The following is a 15,720-nucleotide window of genomic DNA, read 5'->3' as shown; positions in this document are numbered from 1 at the left end:
TATGCTTATAGTAAATTCTCTAGACTATATTGAACCATCATATGCGAGAGCCTTAAATGTCGACTTCCGTTTGGGCACATTGAGGCTAACTTCATACATGAAATCTTGCGTCTCTAATAGAACGGATGGATGCCCCTTGTGCAATTTGGGCCCAAAACTGTCTGCCATTTTTTGTTCTTCTGCACCAGCCTCAGGAGCTTGAAGTGCCTCTATATAAAGCCCACCACAAGGGAGGCTGGCGTAATGACTGTCACTGACGCACTGACCTATCTGACCTCCACCCAAGATCTGGATGTCGTCACTTCAGTAGCTACATTTATTTACCGGGCATAGTACCCAAGATTTAAGATTTGATGTAATACTATTGCATGCAATCAATTTACCACTCTTATGTCGCTCCTCCCTGTGGTCCTAACAGAACAATAAACTCATGTAGGGTTGAGTTTACATCTCTGTATTCCCAAAGAAGACTGCTTTTAAATCATGTAAAGGGCTTCAAGTCACCTCTCCCTGTACTGACAAACTTTATACTAGTTCACAATATTGACTCCCCTGCTTGTGTAAGGGTCTGCCATTGATTTTAAATGGTGGTATAGCATGCCCTGGGCTTGTTGATTTAGCACAAGCTCACTCTGTATTCTAAAGCTTTTGAATGTGTTGTTTTTACTGACTCTCTAATATCCATTTTGGATGTTTAATATGTTATTCATATTTTACAATTGTATCTGTTCGTAAATGCATTTTTATGGTGGTCGCTCACAGCATTACGATAAATAAAGAATAATAATAAGATGATGATGAGTACATTATCTGCATATTAGTTTTAAAAGCTGCTGATTTTTTAGTATACTGTGGCAAGCCAGAAGTAGGACTCGGACTCTGGGACATCATGTTCATGGTATTTTATTACCATCCCTTATAATTAGTCTGACCTCTTGGTCAGCTTCAAAGAAAATGACAAACTAATATAATGAAAATGAACTCTAAATGATAAGTTCCCTATTCTAAAACTCAAATGTTCAAGGAAAGGATATTCTTGCCAGGATGAATCTAAAACACATTTATAGAAAAAACAAACAGACATAAATCTAAAGGGTTTAACAACTAAAAGAAGCTTGACTGCTGCTTCTGTTTCAGGTTTTCTCCTCTGGATAGAAAGGTCTTCAGATGCCACTGTATGGCTAAATGTTCCAAATGTAGTTCCAAATAAAATCTTGCTTTAGGTATTTCAATCTCTCTTTCTACTTACACCTCGGGGTGCCATTTTCACACACTCATGCACTCCACTTGAGGTATTTTTATCTTGTTTCTGTCTTTCATCCCTGTTCCAGTGTGTCTTCACTCTCTCCCCCTCTTCTGAGGTCTCTTGATTCTTGTTTCCCTCTCTTGGGGTACCTTCACTCTTTTAGGTTAGCTTAACGTAGAGTAAGGGGATGAGTCTCTTATGTGACTCCTTTGCACTGGGCTCACCCCCTTCTCGCCTCTTAACTCGGCAAAAAGGGGATGAGCCTCTTACACATTCACCCTTCTCGACTCTTGCCCCCCAGAGTATTCAGATTACTCACAGTCCCTTCTTCACTAGGGAACTTTAGGTTGCCAATCCCTTTCCACAGGCTAGCATAGGCTGCCTTTCTTCGAGCTTGTTTGGGCTCCTGGATCATAGTGGCGCTGGCCTCTTCTCCCCTTTTGGGTCAGCTGGGCTCTCTCTGGCTTCCCATCTTCAGCATAGCAGGGTAAATACCAGGCACAATGCAGCCTTTCTTCCCCTGCTTCAGGCTTCTTCTTCACTGCTTTCTCTGAACTAGGGAACAAGTCCCCAGCTAAGACAACTTGCTCGGGACTTCCTTTTATTCTGTCCTTTCTCTACTAGCCGACTACTGACTGGCTGTACTGTCCGGCTTCTCCATTGGGGGAAGCAGTGCTTACATCATAGCTTCCCAGGGTATGTCATCCCCTATTCATCAGCGAACATCATCTCTCCAGATGGAAATCGCCAGCTCACGCCCTTGAGGAGCCATCCCAACAAGAACAAGGAGAAGCTCAAACATCAGGTGAGTCAATTAGGAGTTACAATGAACTCTCCTATATAAGGACCTTTCTCCAGTGTACCTCATTTGTAGGCACTAGGTATGGCTCTCTGTGTTCCTCTTGCTTTATGAAAGAAAGTTTTGTTTTATTTCCCCATGTCATTGTGGTTTTACAGATGTTATTTCATTAATTTAGATTCAGTTTACCCACAGTCCTTAATGAGGAATTGATCCCGGGTCCTTTTACATGGGATGTATCAATTCTACCACTGTGCTATTTCAGCTGTGCTGCTATTCAGTGGTGAGGGAGGCTGAAGCCTTTTTCCTGCAGTTGATATGTGCTTTTCCTCTCTCCATGCTGGAAGCGCACCTCGCCGCATGTTGCCGACATGACCAGGCGGTCCTCACCCTTCTCCACCACAGGGATTCAGAGATATGTTATTTGTGTGGGGCGGTGAAAAACCTTGATTCACCACAATACTTTGAGTGCTAGCTATTATGAATATCATACAATGAAAAAAACCAGTTTGGATGGACAATGGCAGGAAGAGATTTACACATCTGGTTCATGTTTGATCTATCGATATGGTATGAACGGCAATCTAGACTGCTAGGATACCACAAGAAAACTTACATTTATAATTACCAAATAATTTAGCAGTAATAGTGATGTGGAAATGTACAATTTAATTTGTTCATGTGGAAAAATGCACATAGGTATGTAGCAGATATATCGTATTAAGAAGAACCAGCAAAACATGTCTGTGCTATAAACAACTAAAATGCTCATTATGCAATGGCGACACACTTTCTTGAAAACACATAGTAGTGATGTTAAATAACCTAGCGTCATGCCTATAAAATAAGGTCCCTGAAGAAAAGTTGTAGAAACGGAGAACTCTTTTTTAAGACAAACTGAAGCAAAATAGATTTTCAAACTGAATACTTTGACAATTATTCGACAAAATGTTTCTGAAGAGTGAATCTTTTTTAACAAGATGAGCTGATAGGATCCCTCCAGTGCAACTCTCTAGCATTGGGATAAGATGATCCTTCACACTGTAGGTTCCAAATACCGGTCAGATCTAGTCAGCCCTTCACCCCCTTCCTGCCAGGTCGATAAATTGCATACCACGAGTATGTAATAATAATGATGATTATTACCGTGCTTACAAGTGGGAGAAATCTTGCATGAAGTTCTATATAAATCACACATTATTATTTATATTTTCGATGATTTCGATGCAGTTGGATAACCTTTATATAGAAAGAACTCTGTGGCTATTTTTTCAGCTGAGGAATTTAAAGTGTAGATATATTGTTTGAAGAATGGAGTTCGTTTGTCCTATTTTGATTTGGCTTGCAAATTTAATATTCCATATAGTCCATTTCATCTTGGAATTTAGCACATACCGTAATTTGTTTTGATTGTCAAATGTACATTGGTGATTTTGTGCATTTAAGCAGATATTATGATCTCCTTATTGCAATAGACACTTTTAGTACTATGAGTTTTGCACTGTATTGGCTCTAATGGAAGGAATGTATGTATATACACTTTTCTATATCTTTCTAAGGCGCTGTAAAATTATATTGTGATAGCCGATGAACCATTGAAATTTAACTATGCACTTCACCTTCAAACTTTGCACAGAAACTATGCAGTGCATGTGGCATTTCTGTGAGTCCAATAAGACAGTGGCAATCATACTACACATGATAGCTGTTCTGCATGATGGTATATAAATCATGAGGCATCAACTGCTTATCCACTTAATTTGCACTGCATATGTTATCTTTCAATTTTCTATAACAATAATTTACAAGTCAGGCGGTGGACCATGGTGCTATTAGCACCATGGTCCATGCCGGATTCCGCCATGGTGGATGGCGGAATTACTGCCCCATTCTAAGGTGAGTGGGGCGGTAATTCCCCATTCACCATTTGCCCTTCCCCATTCCCATTTTTGCCCCATTGGGCATAATGGGGATGGGGAAGGCGCTAATTACGGCACCGTAAATTACGGTGCCGTAATTAGCACCAAGGTCGCTTAGCGCCTTGGACTTTAACGCCTGCAAAAGGCAGGCGTTAAAGTGTGAATCAGGCGTTAAGGGTTTAACGGTGCCGACGCTCTTTACGGCGCCATTAACCCCTTAACCCCTTAACGCCTGACTTTTAATGAGGGCCCTTGACTGTTTGGTTTACACATTGAATTTTTTTTGTTATACGTAGCATTTTGACCCATGTACTGCATGGGCGTCGGTTCCGAATTTTAATACAAAATTCAGTTTTAGGGCATAAGGATTGTTTATGAAAAGTACTTCACTGGTGTGAAACCACATTCTTTTTAGCTTGTGTTAGTTAATAGGGAATCTCCAAAGCCAGATCACACTCTCCCACCCCTGAAATTGTGCCCACTTTCACATGCCAACCATGTTAAAAAGATTGCTGCAAACCTATCAGACACCTGAAGTCAGGCATCATGGGCCAATAATCTGTGAGAGTAAGCAAAACCATAAAGAAATTTGAGCGCACCGAAAAGGGCAACAGTGGTCAGTTGGTCCTCATCCCAGTGGTGGTCCCTGATGTGAAAGGGCATTAACAGTCATATATAACTTTGGTCTCATAATTTTTCAGTCCCAGTCCATTCATCTTTACATTTTTCTTTCACATACTGATCAAGATTCATTCGTTCTCACCTCTACAGGCAACTTTCCATCAAAACATTTTGTGGTATTATCCAAAGTAAAGCCATACCAACCTGATCCCAGTTGTGGTGCCAAGTTTCCATATGGGTCCCCAAGTGGCATCTGCATACTAGGCACCCCAAGCACACTGGTGGGAAATTGACTTTTCATCATGGGGTGAGGCAGCTGAGTGCTTGAGTTGGACCACTCATCATTCACAATGCATATGGGAATTCCATTAAGTCCTAAAAGAAAAGGGAAATTCATGTTCATTACCAAAACAATTGTTTTCTGAATTCTCTTTATTTCTGCTCTACCTCTGTACTCTTCACTAAAGGAGTTCTTTCACTGGTTCCGTTGCCTAAGTTTGAGCCACTGCACCCCTCCAATGGTATGGATGTTGGGAAAATGAAAAACTAAGGTTACGAGGACAGAATTCAAATGTGTGACTGAGATTGCACACAATTCTCCGAAGACAGAATATAAAATACTGGTCATTGTGTAAACGTTTGTTATGTAAGTTTGCTTATATTTTGGGCTATGTGCAGCACTGAGGCCTGTGGATGTAAGTTGATATTCAGACAAGTTGCCCCAGCAGAACAAAATAGGTGATTGCTGTAAGGTTTAGAATGAATCTTAAACCTTTGGCAATTGCTCTGAGCAACCCACTAGACCATCACTCTTCAGCCAGCCAAGCCATTACAGAAAGGGGAAAGGCCATATGCAAATCAGAATTCCCATCACATTATGCAGTTACTAAATGCATTTTAAATGTATCATTGATTATCATACAGCTAATCAAATAATACAATTAAGACTTTTTCCCTTTAAACTAGTACAAATACAAAAAGAGTCTCAATTCATGCCAAGATAACGTAGCTGTTATAAGCAATACCTCAATTTCGTGCAATCTAACTGCGTATATAAAAATCATAATTATAAAGTAAATTGCGTAATGTCTGAAGGACAACACTGACAAATATCTAGCAAGAGAAAGAACGAGTGTCAAAACACAAGAACAAAAATCGGAGAATCAAAAAGGGAGACAGCTATCATTAGAAGAGAGTACTCAGAAAGTGACACCGCTGCATGGTGTTTCAGAAATGGTATGATTAATTATGCACGTGCCAAATTCAATATTACTTGTGAAATATATACAGTTTATCATGATTTCCAATTGGACTTAGATATTCTGTATTCTAGTTTGGATTACACAGCAGCTCAATGGGTGTCATGACAGCTCCTCTTTCTTCTCACCCCCTGCCTTTGGATCTCAGCTGTATTACCAACCTGAAATATATTTTTCTAAGGTCTGGTGGTAAAGTTCTTTCTGGGATTAAAAATTGGACCATGATAGATAGATAGAGATAGCAGTCATTTCTGAAGGGGAATTGGTGTATTGTAATTCTGAATGATTCACCACAGTAATCTTGCCCATCCACAGGCAACGTCTGTCTTGGTGACTGGCTGAAAAATCTGTCTGCCTGTATTACATTCTTCCATCCACATGAAAATACCACCCAGTGTGCAGGAACTTTTCAGCCCACTGGACTCAGATTGACTGGATATATTAAGCGCTTAGTGTATCATTTTTGCATGGTGCGTGGAATTCCCCTAGCTAATAAAAGGTGGATGCTGGATTTGCTGTCAATGACACAATGAGATTCTACAGCGCAATTTATAGTTACTTTGCGTGTTAGAATGCATTGTATTTTAGCCGGAAGGCATGCCCATTTATACTGACACTATTCAGATACACAAACTGAACTTCATGGCCCTCATTACAGGTTTGCCGGTCCGGAACAAAGTGCTGATAACAACGGTTACCGGCACTCTTTCCGTACCGGCAAACTACAAGTCTGACCTGCCAATAGTTCTGGAACCTACCAGCAGATTTTTCACTGAAGCACTGGCACTGTTACTAACGGTGCCGGTGTTTCAGGGTTCCCCCTCCCATGGAGTCCTAACGGACTCCATGGGAATGTGAATGGGAACTTACCGGCTTTCCGCAGACCATAATATTCTGGTATTACAGGGATATCAGGCAGCAGAAACCTAAGACGAGTCTGCCCTAACCCCGGGTGCTACCAGCAAATGAGGGCCATGTCTTTTGATGCTATTCACTACAGTCTAACAGCGCCCTTCCTGATGCACCCCATACTTCTTTTAATTACAGTGATGAGAGAAGTCTGTGGATATATGGACATATTGATTTTCCGAAAAGAACAAGACGGAAATATACTCATGTTTTGAAACGTCCCTTAGCATATTTCGAATCACGTCATTTCCTTGTATTGACCTAGTTCACCTGCCACCTACCTTCTATGTGGGTCACCCGGTGGGGATGCGGATTGTGCCGGGAGAAGAAGGAATTGTGGCTGAGGTGGCCAAAGCGTGAGCTGCTCCTGGAGTTTGGCCTCAGGGCCTCAGCACTGAACCACAGCGGAGTGTTGAGGGCCACATTCTCAAGCTTCCCTGACACGTCTGGGACGGCTTTGCTTTTGAAAGGTCCAGAGACCGGGTTCTTTAATTTCTGCATTAACTCTTTTGTCGAGGCAACATCAGATCTGGGATATAATTCAGAAAAACTGGTTAGCAACATTTTATTAACAATCGTTGTCGTGTTGCAGGTTTAATCACTCACAACAGGTAAATAGGGATAAGCCGAAGTCAATATCAGAAAATGCACATTGTACATTGTAACTTTCGAGCATTAACTGTGACAGTATTATAGAATGATATACACATATCAGTATAACCCTTTAAGTGCCAAGGACGAGTATACTCGTCCTTTTTACATATGTTTATTATGTTTGCATCTTTTCAAAATCTGTTATGCCTTTGAAAATCTTAGGAGAGTAATAGGAAGTGCTCAAATGGTCCTTTGACCTCGGAAGTCTTCCTGTTGTGTTAATACTCACTGCATGAACATTTATTTAAGATTCTCGTCATGTGCTAAACATGTTCACCCTCACTGTTCACGCTAACCCACTTCAGAGCATACATGCTGTGTGGGTTGTTCTGTCTGCTGCGCTTGCATTCAAGTATTCTGTCTTTTTTCGGACAGTGGGCAAAAGAGCTGTCAGTTGAATTGTGCAGAGTCATGGATGTATTGAGTTGGTGGTTCATTAGTGGTGGCATATCAAGAGTTGCATAAAGAAATCGCAGTTGTGGCCCAAGTCGGCCCATCAAGGTTTGGGCATTGCAATTAATGGTAAAAGCATGACATCTCTTTTCTGAGCCTCTGTCATTTTGATTCAACCCTAGAGGACTGTGTAATGCGTTTCAGAGCTAGGCACCTCGATGCATAAAATGCATAGCTTAAGGGGCCTCAATAATAATGGACGATGCCGAGAAGTAGACCTCTACATCCTCCACAATCCATTGGTATTTCGAGGATGTGGACGTCCATGTCCTCTGCATCTTATCCGAGAAAGCCTATCCTCTGAGTTTCTTCGGTCTTGCTATCACACAAAGTGTCGGATGAGGTTATAGGGTGGGGCTACATCGGTAGGTGCACCTGGCCCTTCCTCCATCACGCACATCATTTGAATGTGTTCAGTAGAGTAACTTCCTAGTGGCAGATGCATGATTATCTTTTATGAGCTTTACACACAGTTTTTCTGCTTTATGTTGTAACCTTTGAAGTTTTAGGATCGGGCTCTTGGGTAGACTGGTACAGCAGGAGTTACAGTGGACTTGTCAATGGTCCAAGTTGCGATTGGTTCTAGCAATGGTAGGATCTTCCAGAGTAGAGCTTGTAGCTCGCTCCTTTAAACTCATGTTGATTTAGAGACTCATTGGCGATGAATGAAGTGGAGCCTGGGGCTCTATATGTTCTAATATACGTTTCCAGGCTACCAGTTGTTCTGGCACAATATTGTAAAATTGCAAGGGGACTTATTCTGGCTGTTGTGTCAGTGTTCAAGAGAAGGGCTAGAATTTCTGCCTGTGGACCTAACATAATGCATTCTGGTGCTAGGACTTGGACGTTGTGGGAGCAGCAGAGAATGAGGAAGAACTCATTTACTACTATGCGACAGAATCGCTGGAGCCACTGGGGGTGTATTGAGTATGAATCTCTGTGCAAAGTTACAAGCGACCACGAACAGATATATTCAAGAATTGAATGACTCCTGAGGGGCACAAAAAGCGCAATCTCATATGACACTGAGCTCACTAGGAGTATAGGTTGTAATGGGAAACTGCCCAAACATTTGCTAATCATATTCATTTATAATCTGAATTAAGTGGATCTTCTATTCATGTTTGCATTTGAATATGATTAAAAGGATAGTGTAGTTCTTCATGAAATGTAATATTTGTAAACACAAGAAAAAACGTTTTGTTTTTAGAAATATCTCTATTGTGCTAAATTAAATTCCATTGGTCAATAGGACAAGTGAAACAAGAGTATTTGCGAGATAAGGCGTACTAAGACAAGATGCAGAAAGGACGCGTTCATCAACACTGGAGCAGCAAGCTGTGGCAGATGGCCGATGAACGCTGGCTTGCCTCCATCTTGTGCATGAGGTAGAAAGCTGCATCCCTTCACACATTGTGAGCACAAGCGAATGACTTGTCTTGCTCATGTTGCATTGCTCACTCAGCTTGGCTTGGAAACTTAGCTTGTAGAACGCTAGTAGGATTACCGAACAAACAAACTATCGTATATTGTTTGGCAACTCAAAGCACTGTATGTTGTCCCTGTGTTGACTTTTTCGGACACGGAAATTCATCAGTATAAAACTAAGCTTTATACACATAAATGTTTACAAAAACGACGTCCATGTATCTAGCACGCTATCTTTCTATCTATCACTCATCAGTCTCTCTAACCTCCTCTAAAGATCATCTATTCCTCTATCACACTATCTACGTGTGCATCTATGAATACATCTCATATCTCACTATTTATTTATGTTAATCTTCACTGCATTTTTGTAACATTCATATACATTATATTGCAGAAATCAATAATAAACATACCAGAAGCCAGCACAAGTACCAGATGGTGTAGCTATCGTGATAAAAATGATTATACTGTTGCAGGGAAAGCAAACAAAAGAAAATTAGATTTGAGTCTTGATTTATAAACAGGTAAGGTTGGACAGAGGATGGAAGGGAGTTCCTGAGTAAAAGGAGCAAGAAAACAGAACAGATGGATTAAAACCATTGTCATCACACTCATCAAGGACTCACGTCACGTGACAGGGGACAGGGAGCCACGGGAAGAGGGGCGGGAAGTGGGGGGGAAGTCAGTTGGAAGTTGAGAGTCGAATAATAAAGATGTGTCTAAACCTCCCTCCTGTCTCTGCCTCGTATGTGCTGCAACGCATGCTTGAGGCCGTGTGGGCATTGGAACCAGTCCAGGTAGGGCTCTAAAACCAGTAAGGTAGAGAGGGTTTTGGATGGGATGTAAGAAGGCCAAGTGAAACATCAAAGAGAACAAGTAGAATGATTAGGCTTAATGAGACGGGTCAGATCAGATGGGTCAAGATCATAAGCCTCAAGGTCTGTACGCAAGTCATTAAATTTAAAAACAAACAGATATGGGTAGCCGCTTTATTTGCTCTAGGTAACACGTAAGGTTAGAGGAGATGGGTAATTTGAATGGGATTCTGACCAAAGAGTTTAGGATAGATAGAAATCTCTGTATGTTATATGCAGAAAGACTCATAAAAAGAGACATAGTAGCTATACCATGAAAGAGCTCATGTTGGAAGGTGGAATTTAGGTCTGACATGGGAATGAAAAATCTAATCCAAATGATATGCAGCTGGAAATGGGTGCTCTGAGTAATCCTGGCAATTGGGTTACAAGCTGTAGCAGCTGGAGGAACGAAAGGAGGGGTTAAGGGGATTTGAGTAGTGAGAGGCGTTCAAGTGAAGAAGTTGTAAAAAAAGAACAGATTTTCAGTGGAGATAGCAAGATGTCACCCAGGGTTCAAATGTGGATAGAAATGAAGCGATTCAGTGTCTTTCACCCCCGTTGTGGGGGGGGCAAACATGGCCTTTAAGGGCCTACCAGCACAAGCCCAGGTAAGCCCGAACGAAGCAAGAGCCTCAGCGGGAGCTGTGGGCTGTTAAAGGCCATGTCCGCCCCCTGTAGCATACTTAGTCTCACACAGGTCTCTCCTGCGCAGCGACTCTAAGCAATCTAACATAACGCTATGGTGGATGCGCCAAACAGTCCATCACCGTCACTGTTGACACCCAATGAGGCCGAAACTTGCCTGGCAATGCTTGTGGTCTTGTGCAAAAGGGCTGTGACCAAGTAGTTTGGGCTGGCCTGCACCTTTTGGGGTGGGACCAAGTCTGATTTGCATATGGTCTTTCCCCTTTCTCCTCGGCACCTTGTTTCCGGACTGGCAAAATACGAGTCTGCCTGCCAGAGTCGCTGTGCCCGACAGGTCTGACCCTGGCGGGCGCAGCGGCCACGGTAGGCATGCCCGTCACGGAAGCACTGGCACCATTGCTAACAGGCCGGTGCTCCTGTGTCCCCACTTCCATAGAGTCCAACAAGACTCTATGGTACTGGGGATTAACAACGTACCAGCACCTGACTTCCCAGCCGTCAGATTCAGAATGAGCTGTGGCACCGGGAGGTCAGGCGCCGGTAAATTATTCCCAGTCTAGCAGCAACCCACGGTAGCACCGGCAGGGTTGCCGCCGGACACGGAATGAGGTCCATTGACATTGGATATTGTTGTACCTATTGTACTCTGCATGAAAACGTAACAAAAGCATTAACTTTAGAGATATAAAAATACCCAACTGCGAAACATGCAAAAATGATGCATTTTGCAAATCCACAGGGCATGATACTCTTCCTTACATTTGAGAGAAAGCAGGAGAGGGCAAACAAGACATTTATTGACTGGCTTGAGCAAAAATGGAAGAGTCGGGGGCAAAGGGCCCGTATTTGAAAAGACATATAACACTGGAAGGTGGTTTGGGGTGGTCAGAAGCCAACCACCAGTCCTTTGCGTAGGGCCTAAACTCAATTGTATTTATTTTGGGATTATGTATTTTTTTAGTAAGTGGTAGGGACAGAACTTGCGTGGTATAGGATTCTGGACAGTGGAACTTATTATTTGCAACAGACATCCTGAGGAAGCACCCTTTTAACCTTTTTCCTTTATAGAGTAGGACCAAAGCACCTTAGAGTTAGGGGAAGTTTCGCTTTTTGCTGATTTAAAATCAATGAACATTGAAACCAATGCCACCTTGTCCGTCTCCTAGTTTTGATCTACCACCCCCCCAGATTAGACTTTGGGGAAAAATAAAGACTAAGAACTAGCCGGCATAGAAATTGATAGGGACTATGAAAACTAAGACTAGCTTTAGGAAGTCGGTTGACAATTTCCCTTGTTGGATCCTTCCATGATCCTGTTCCAGCCCCTTGCTGAATCTGCGCTTGTGAATTAGGATTTGGTTGATGGCTCTGGCCACCCAGCAGAAAACAAAACTCTTGAAGGTGCCTAACATGCAGGGCGAAAGGAAACAGAATCTAGCAACAGATCAAAATACCACACAAGTAGGGAAGAACAATACATCTAGCACTGGTCGCAAATTACTGATATCAGACAGGATAGTTACAGTTTGTCCTTGTATGTCATGTGCTGCCCACAAGATTCTCAAATTGCAATGTTTGTTCAACTGGAGTGAATAAAATAATAATACAATGCCCAAAATAAAGATCACTTGCGAAGGAAGTGACATCACATGACCTTTGGCCCTTACATCACAGAAGGTGATGTTACATGATTATTTATGTCAATGACATCCTAAGAAGTGGCATAAGTGTTGCGAACACGAACGGCAAAGTATATCAAATTCATTTTTTTAAGGTTACCAGGAGACTGCCAGGGGGCGCAGACAGCATGAACACCTAAAGTGCTGTCTCCCTCGTCCCTGAGTGTAACATGGCACAGAAAATGTTATAAATCAACTCGAACAGCTGTACAACTGAAACTGCTTGCAGCGGAATGCATTGGGAGGCCCCAGTGACTAGGTTTGGATCAGAAACGCAGCTTGGTGATGGAAAAATCGCTAATTGAATGGTGCAGCCCGGGACTGGTGGTGAATCTGCGCATGTCATGTTGCCGGCGCCATGTCTATACCATAGCCCCATGGTTCAGGTGCCCAATGTGGATAATGGAGGAAAGCTGCACTGGAAGCAGAGCATTGGCAGCCAGGAGTGGTGTTGCAGAGACGTGATGGACCCCCGAGACCTGAGGCGCTCTGCACAGAGAGGAGACGAGGAGCCATGCAGGGAGACCATTTCGCATTGGAGCGCCCCCAGCGAGGCAGAAAACGCCATTGGGGATGGCTGGGTGTGGCGATTACCCATAAGCATGGAGGACCGGCCCAGGAGCACCCTACTGAGGTGCGCAGCAACCCACAATGGGCGTAATGGCCATGACTGCTGCGCGCGCGCTGAGCAGCTAGCAGTCTGAAGCCTTGCGCCCCCCCACCCGCCCGGTTCCAACGGCGAAGAGAGTGGTAATAACTCAATTGAAGGGGCCAGCGCGGGGAACCTCACACTGAAGGCCAGGTGCCATCAGAAGTGCGGCAGCCTGGGCCGCTTGCCCGAGGTGCCAGGTAGTGACTATTCCTCACACGTTAACCTGCCTTCCCCGCAAACAAGTTGAGGAGGAGGTGACCCATGGGGGCTTGTATCAGCGAGGACTTAGTACCTGCAGTGGCCCTAAATAGGTCACATCACTGCACTGGAGTACAGACTTTATGCCGGACTGAGGGATATGAACGCTCTACATTGTAGGCTGGTCAGACTGCATAGAGCTGCCCCCTGGTGGGGACACCCGGCATGAAGCAAGCCTGGGGCTCTTTGGACCAGCTGATGTACCAGGGACTGCAATCAAAATGAATGTCCTCCCATGCTTTCTGTTCTTATTTCAAGCCCTTCCAATTTCACGCTGAGGTTAAAAGGGCCTTCTTTGGCTTTTTGTGGATGGACCACGAGTAGCATATTCTACGCTCATTTTACCTAAGGAGGAAGGTGGGTGGGTTGTCCTGGCATGTATGAACATTACCGTGCCTCACATTTGAGGACCCTGGTTGACCATATACGAAAATATGGGGATAAACAATGGGTCATGCTGAAGAACCTGCTCTTCACTTCACCACCGTCAGGCTGGGGGAGTGGCTATCGGTCCCACAACAGCGTCTACCCCAGAGAATTTGCACACACCCTGTGCTTGCAGTGCTGTGGCACCTGTGGAGGGAATCAAGGGAAATAGTGCATCTGGCCACCCCCCAATAGGGATATTATCTTGGGTCCCTTAAGGTTCCAGGTGTGCTATGAATCGGGGCTGATTAGGGCCGGCCAGATGTGGGTGTAGGGGACATTTTTTACCAAAACTGAACTTGAGACGGCGCTCAGTCTTTCACCCATCACCCAATTACCATACCTCCAGCTACAGGGGGTAGTAACAGACGCGCGTTGGGGTTATGCCCTGAAATGCCCTCTGACCCAGTTTGAACACATTCTTGATCAGAAAGTGAGTTCAAAGGGGCTCATATCGCAGATATGTCTGCCGTTGTTGCTGAGGGGGCATGTGGGCGCACTCAGAACACAGACACAATAGGCCACCAACCTCCAGCTCCCTGAGGACGTGGCTGTTTGGCCACGTGGCCGTTTGGTGGATCATATACAGGGCTGTCTGGTCATCCTCCATAGCAACCCAATATAAAATGCATAATGGCCAACTGCTGTTTAGATGGCGCCTGACACCATCGAGGCTTTCTAAAATGTACCCCCAGGTCAGCCCCCTATGTTGGAAAAACTGTGGGCTCCACTGTACGTACTGGCACATGTGGTGGGATTGTCCGTTTTTTAGACAGTTTTGGAAGGAGGTGCTGGGGTGGGTTACGGTATAGATGGAATTGATAGGGACCTGGCCCCATTCCCGGTCCTTTTTTGGGTTGAAAGGGACGGTGATGCTTTCTCAGTGCTACCCCATATGCAGAGGAATTTGCCACTGGCGGCTCGAGTGAGAGAAGTAATTTGTCCATGCGGGGATAGTGGTTGGAGAAAGCAAACGAAATATATGATATGGAGAGTTTGACGGCAATATTGCTCGAGTGGTACACACACAAATATTGGCGTGATCTGGTCCCCTTTTCTTAAATATTATTCTACGAACAAATTTGTACTGGTGACATAGGTTGATCCCCACAAACGCCCGGCCCATATCTTGGAGATCTTATTGAGAGCTGAGAGATGTGCCCCCCTCTGGAGGGACTCCACCATTGGTCCTGCACTGGGCTCCCGACCTGCCAACCTGTTGCCAGATTTCTAATAACATTATGACCCCTTATCTTTCAATGTCCCACAGCAAGGAATGGGAGGGGTGGGCTTGTTTACCGCAGCAGTGGGCTGGTACGTCAAACTAATACAGAAAACAACATGGACTTATAGCACAAGTAGTGCATTCCTCCCTTTACATTTTGTTATCGCCAAAGTGTTCTGTCAGTGTGCGGAAGGGTGCTATGTAACTGATTAAGTTATCCAGTTTTGTTTTTTGATCTTGAGTATGTCTCAGGTGTTTGGCATACTATACCCTGTTGACGCTGTCAATAAAGACACATTTTCAACAACAACAAAAAAGGTTACCAAGTAGACAAAAGGTCATTTTTGTTATCAATCATATAGTAACAATAGTACTGCCTTGAAGTGTCAGGTTCACAGCAATAATTTACCAGGTGCACACATAGCAACACCATCATCGGCAGGGGCACTGCTATCTAATGCCTGTACAGCCTCGCATGTACGTACAGTTACTGCAATCCTATGCCAGGTATATCTTCATAAGCCAGATATAGCGATTAGATCCAATATACAACCTCACCTTCCCTTTTACTACCATTGTATGCCAAATGAAGCCACTTATGTCAACATACTACCATCCTATGCCACCAGGTAATGATTAAAAATCCAGGTATAGCCATGTTATGTAAGATACCGCTTTACATATCAA

General features: G+C 43.7%; 1 protein-coding gene across 3 annotated transcripts in view; it reads right to left on the bottom strand.

The window, feature by feature from the left end:
- Positions 1-15,720, bottom strand: part of TBATA (thymus, brain and testes associated) — a 236,132-nt gene that overhangs the window by 145,191 nt on the left and 75,221 nt on the right. For all 3 annotated transcript variants that reach the window (XM_069610744.1, XM_069610745.1, XM_069610746.1), the window contains 2 exons: positions 7,035-7,282; positions 4,790-4,960 (listed from right to left, as the gene is read on the bottom strand). In XM_069610744.1, the coding sequence (XP_069466845.1) occupies positions 4,790-4,960; positions 7,035-7,282 (419 nt within the window). The remainder of the gene's footprint in view (positions 1-4,789; positions 4,961-7,034; positions 7,283-15,720) is intronic.

Source organism: Ambystoma mexicanum, chromosome 8 (genome assembly GCF_040938575.1).
Source record: "Ambystoma mexicanum isolate Mex_15411 chromosome 8, UKY_AmexF1_1, whole genome shotgun sequence".
In the NCBI taxonomy this organism is placed as follows: Eukaryota; Metazoa; Chordata; class Amphibia; order Caudata; family Ambystomatidae; genus Ambystoma; species Ambystoma mexicanum.
This window is presented reverse-complemented; position numbering and strand designations above follow the sequence as displayed.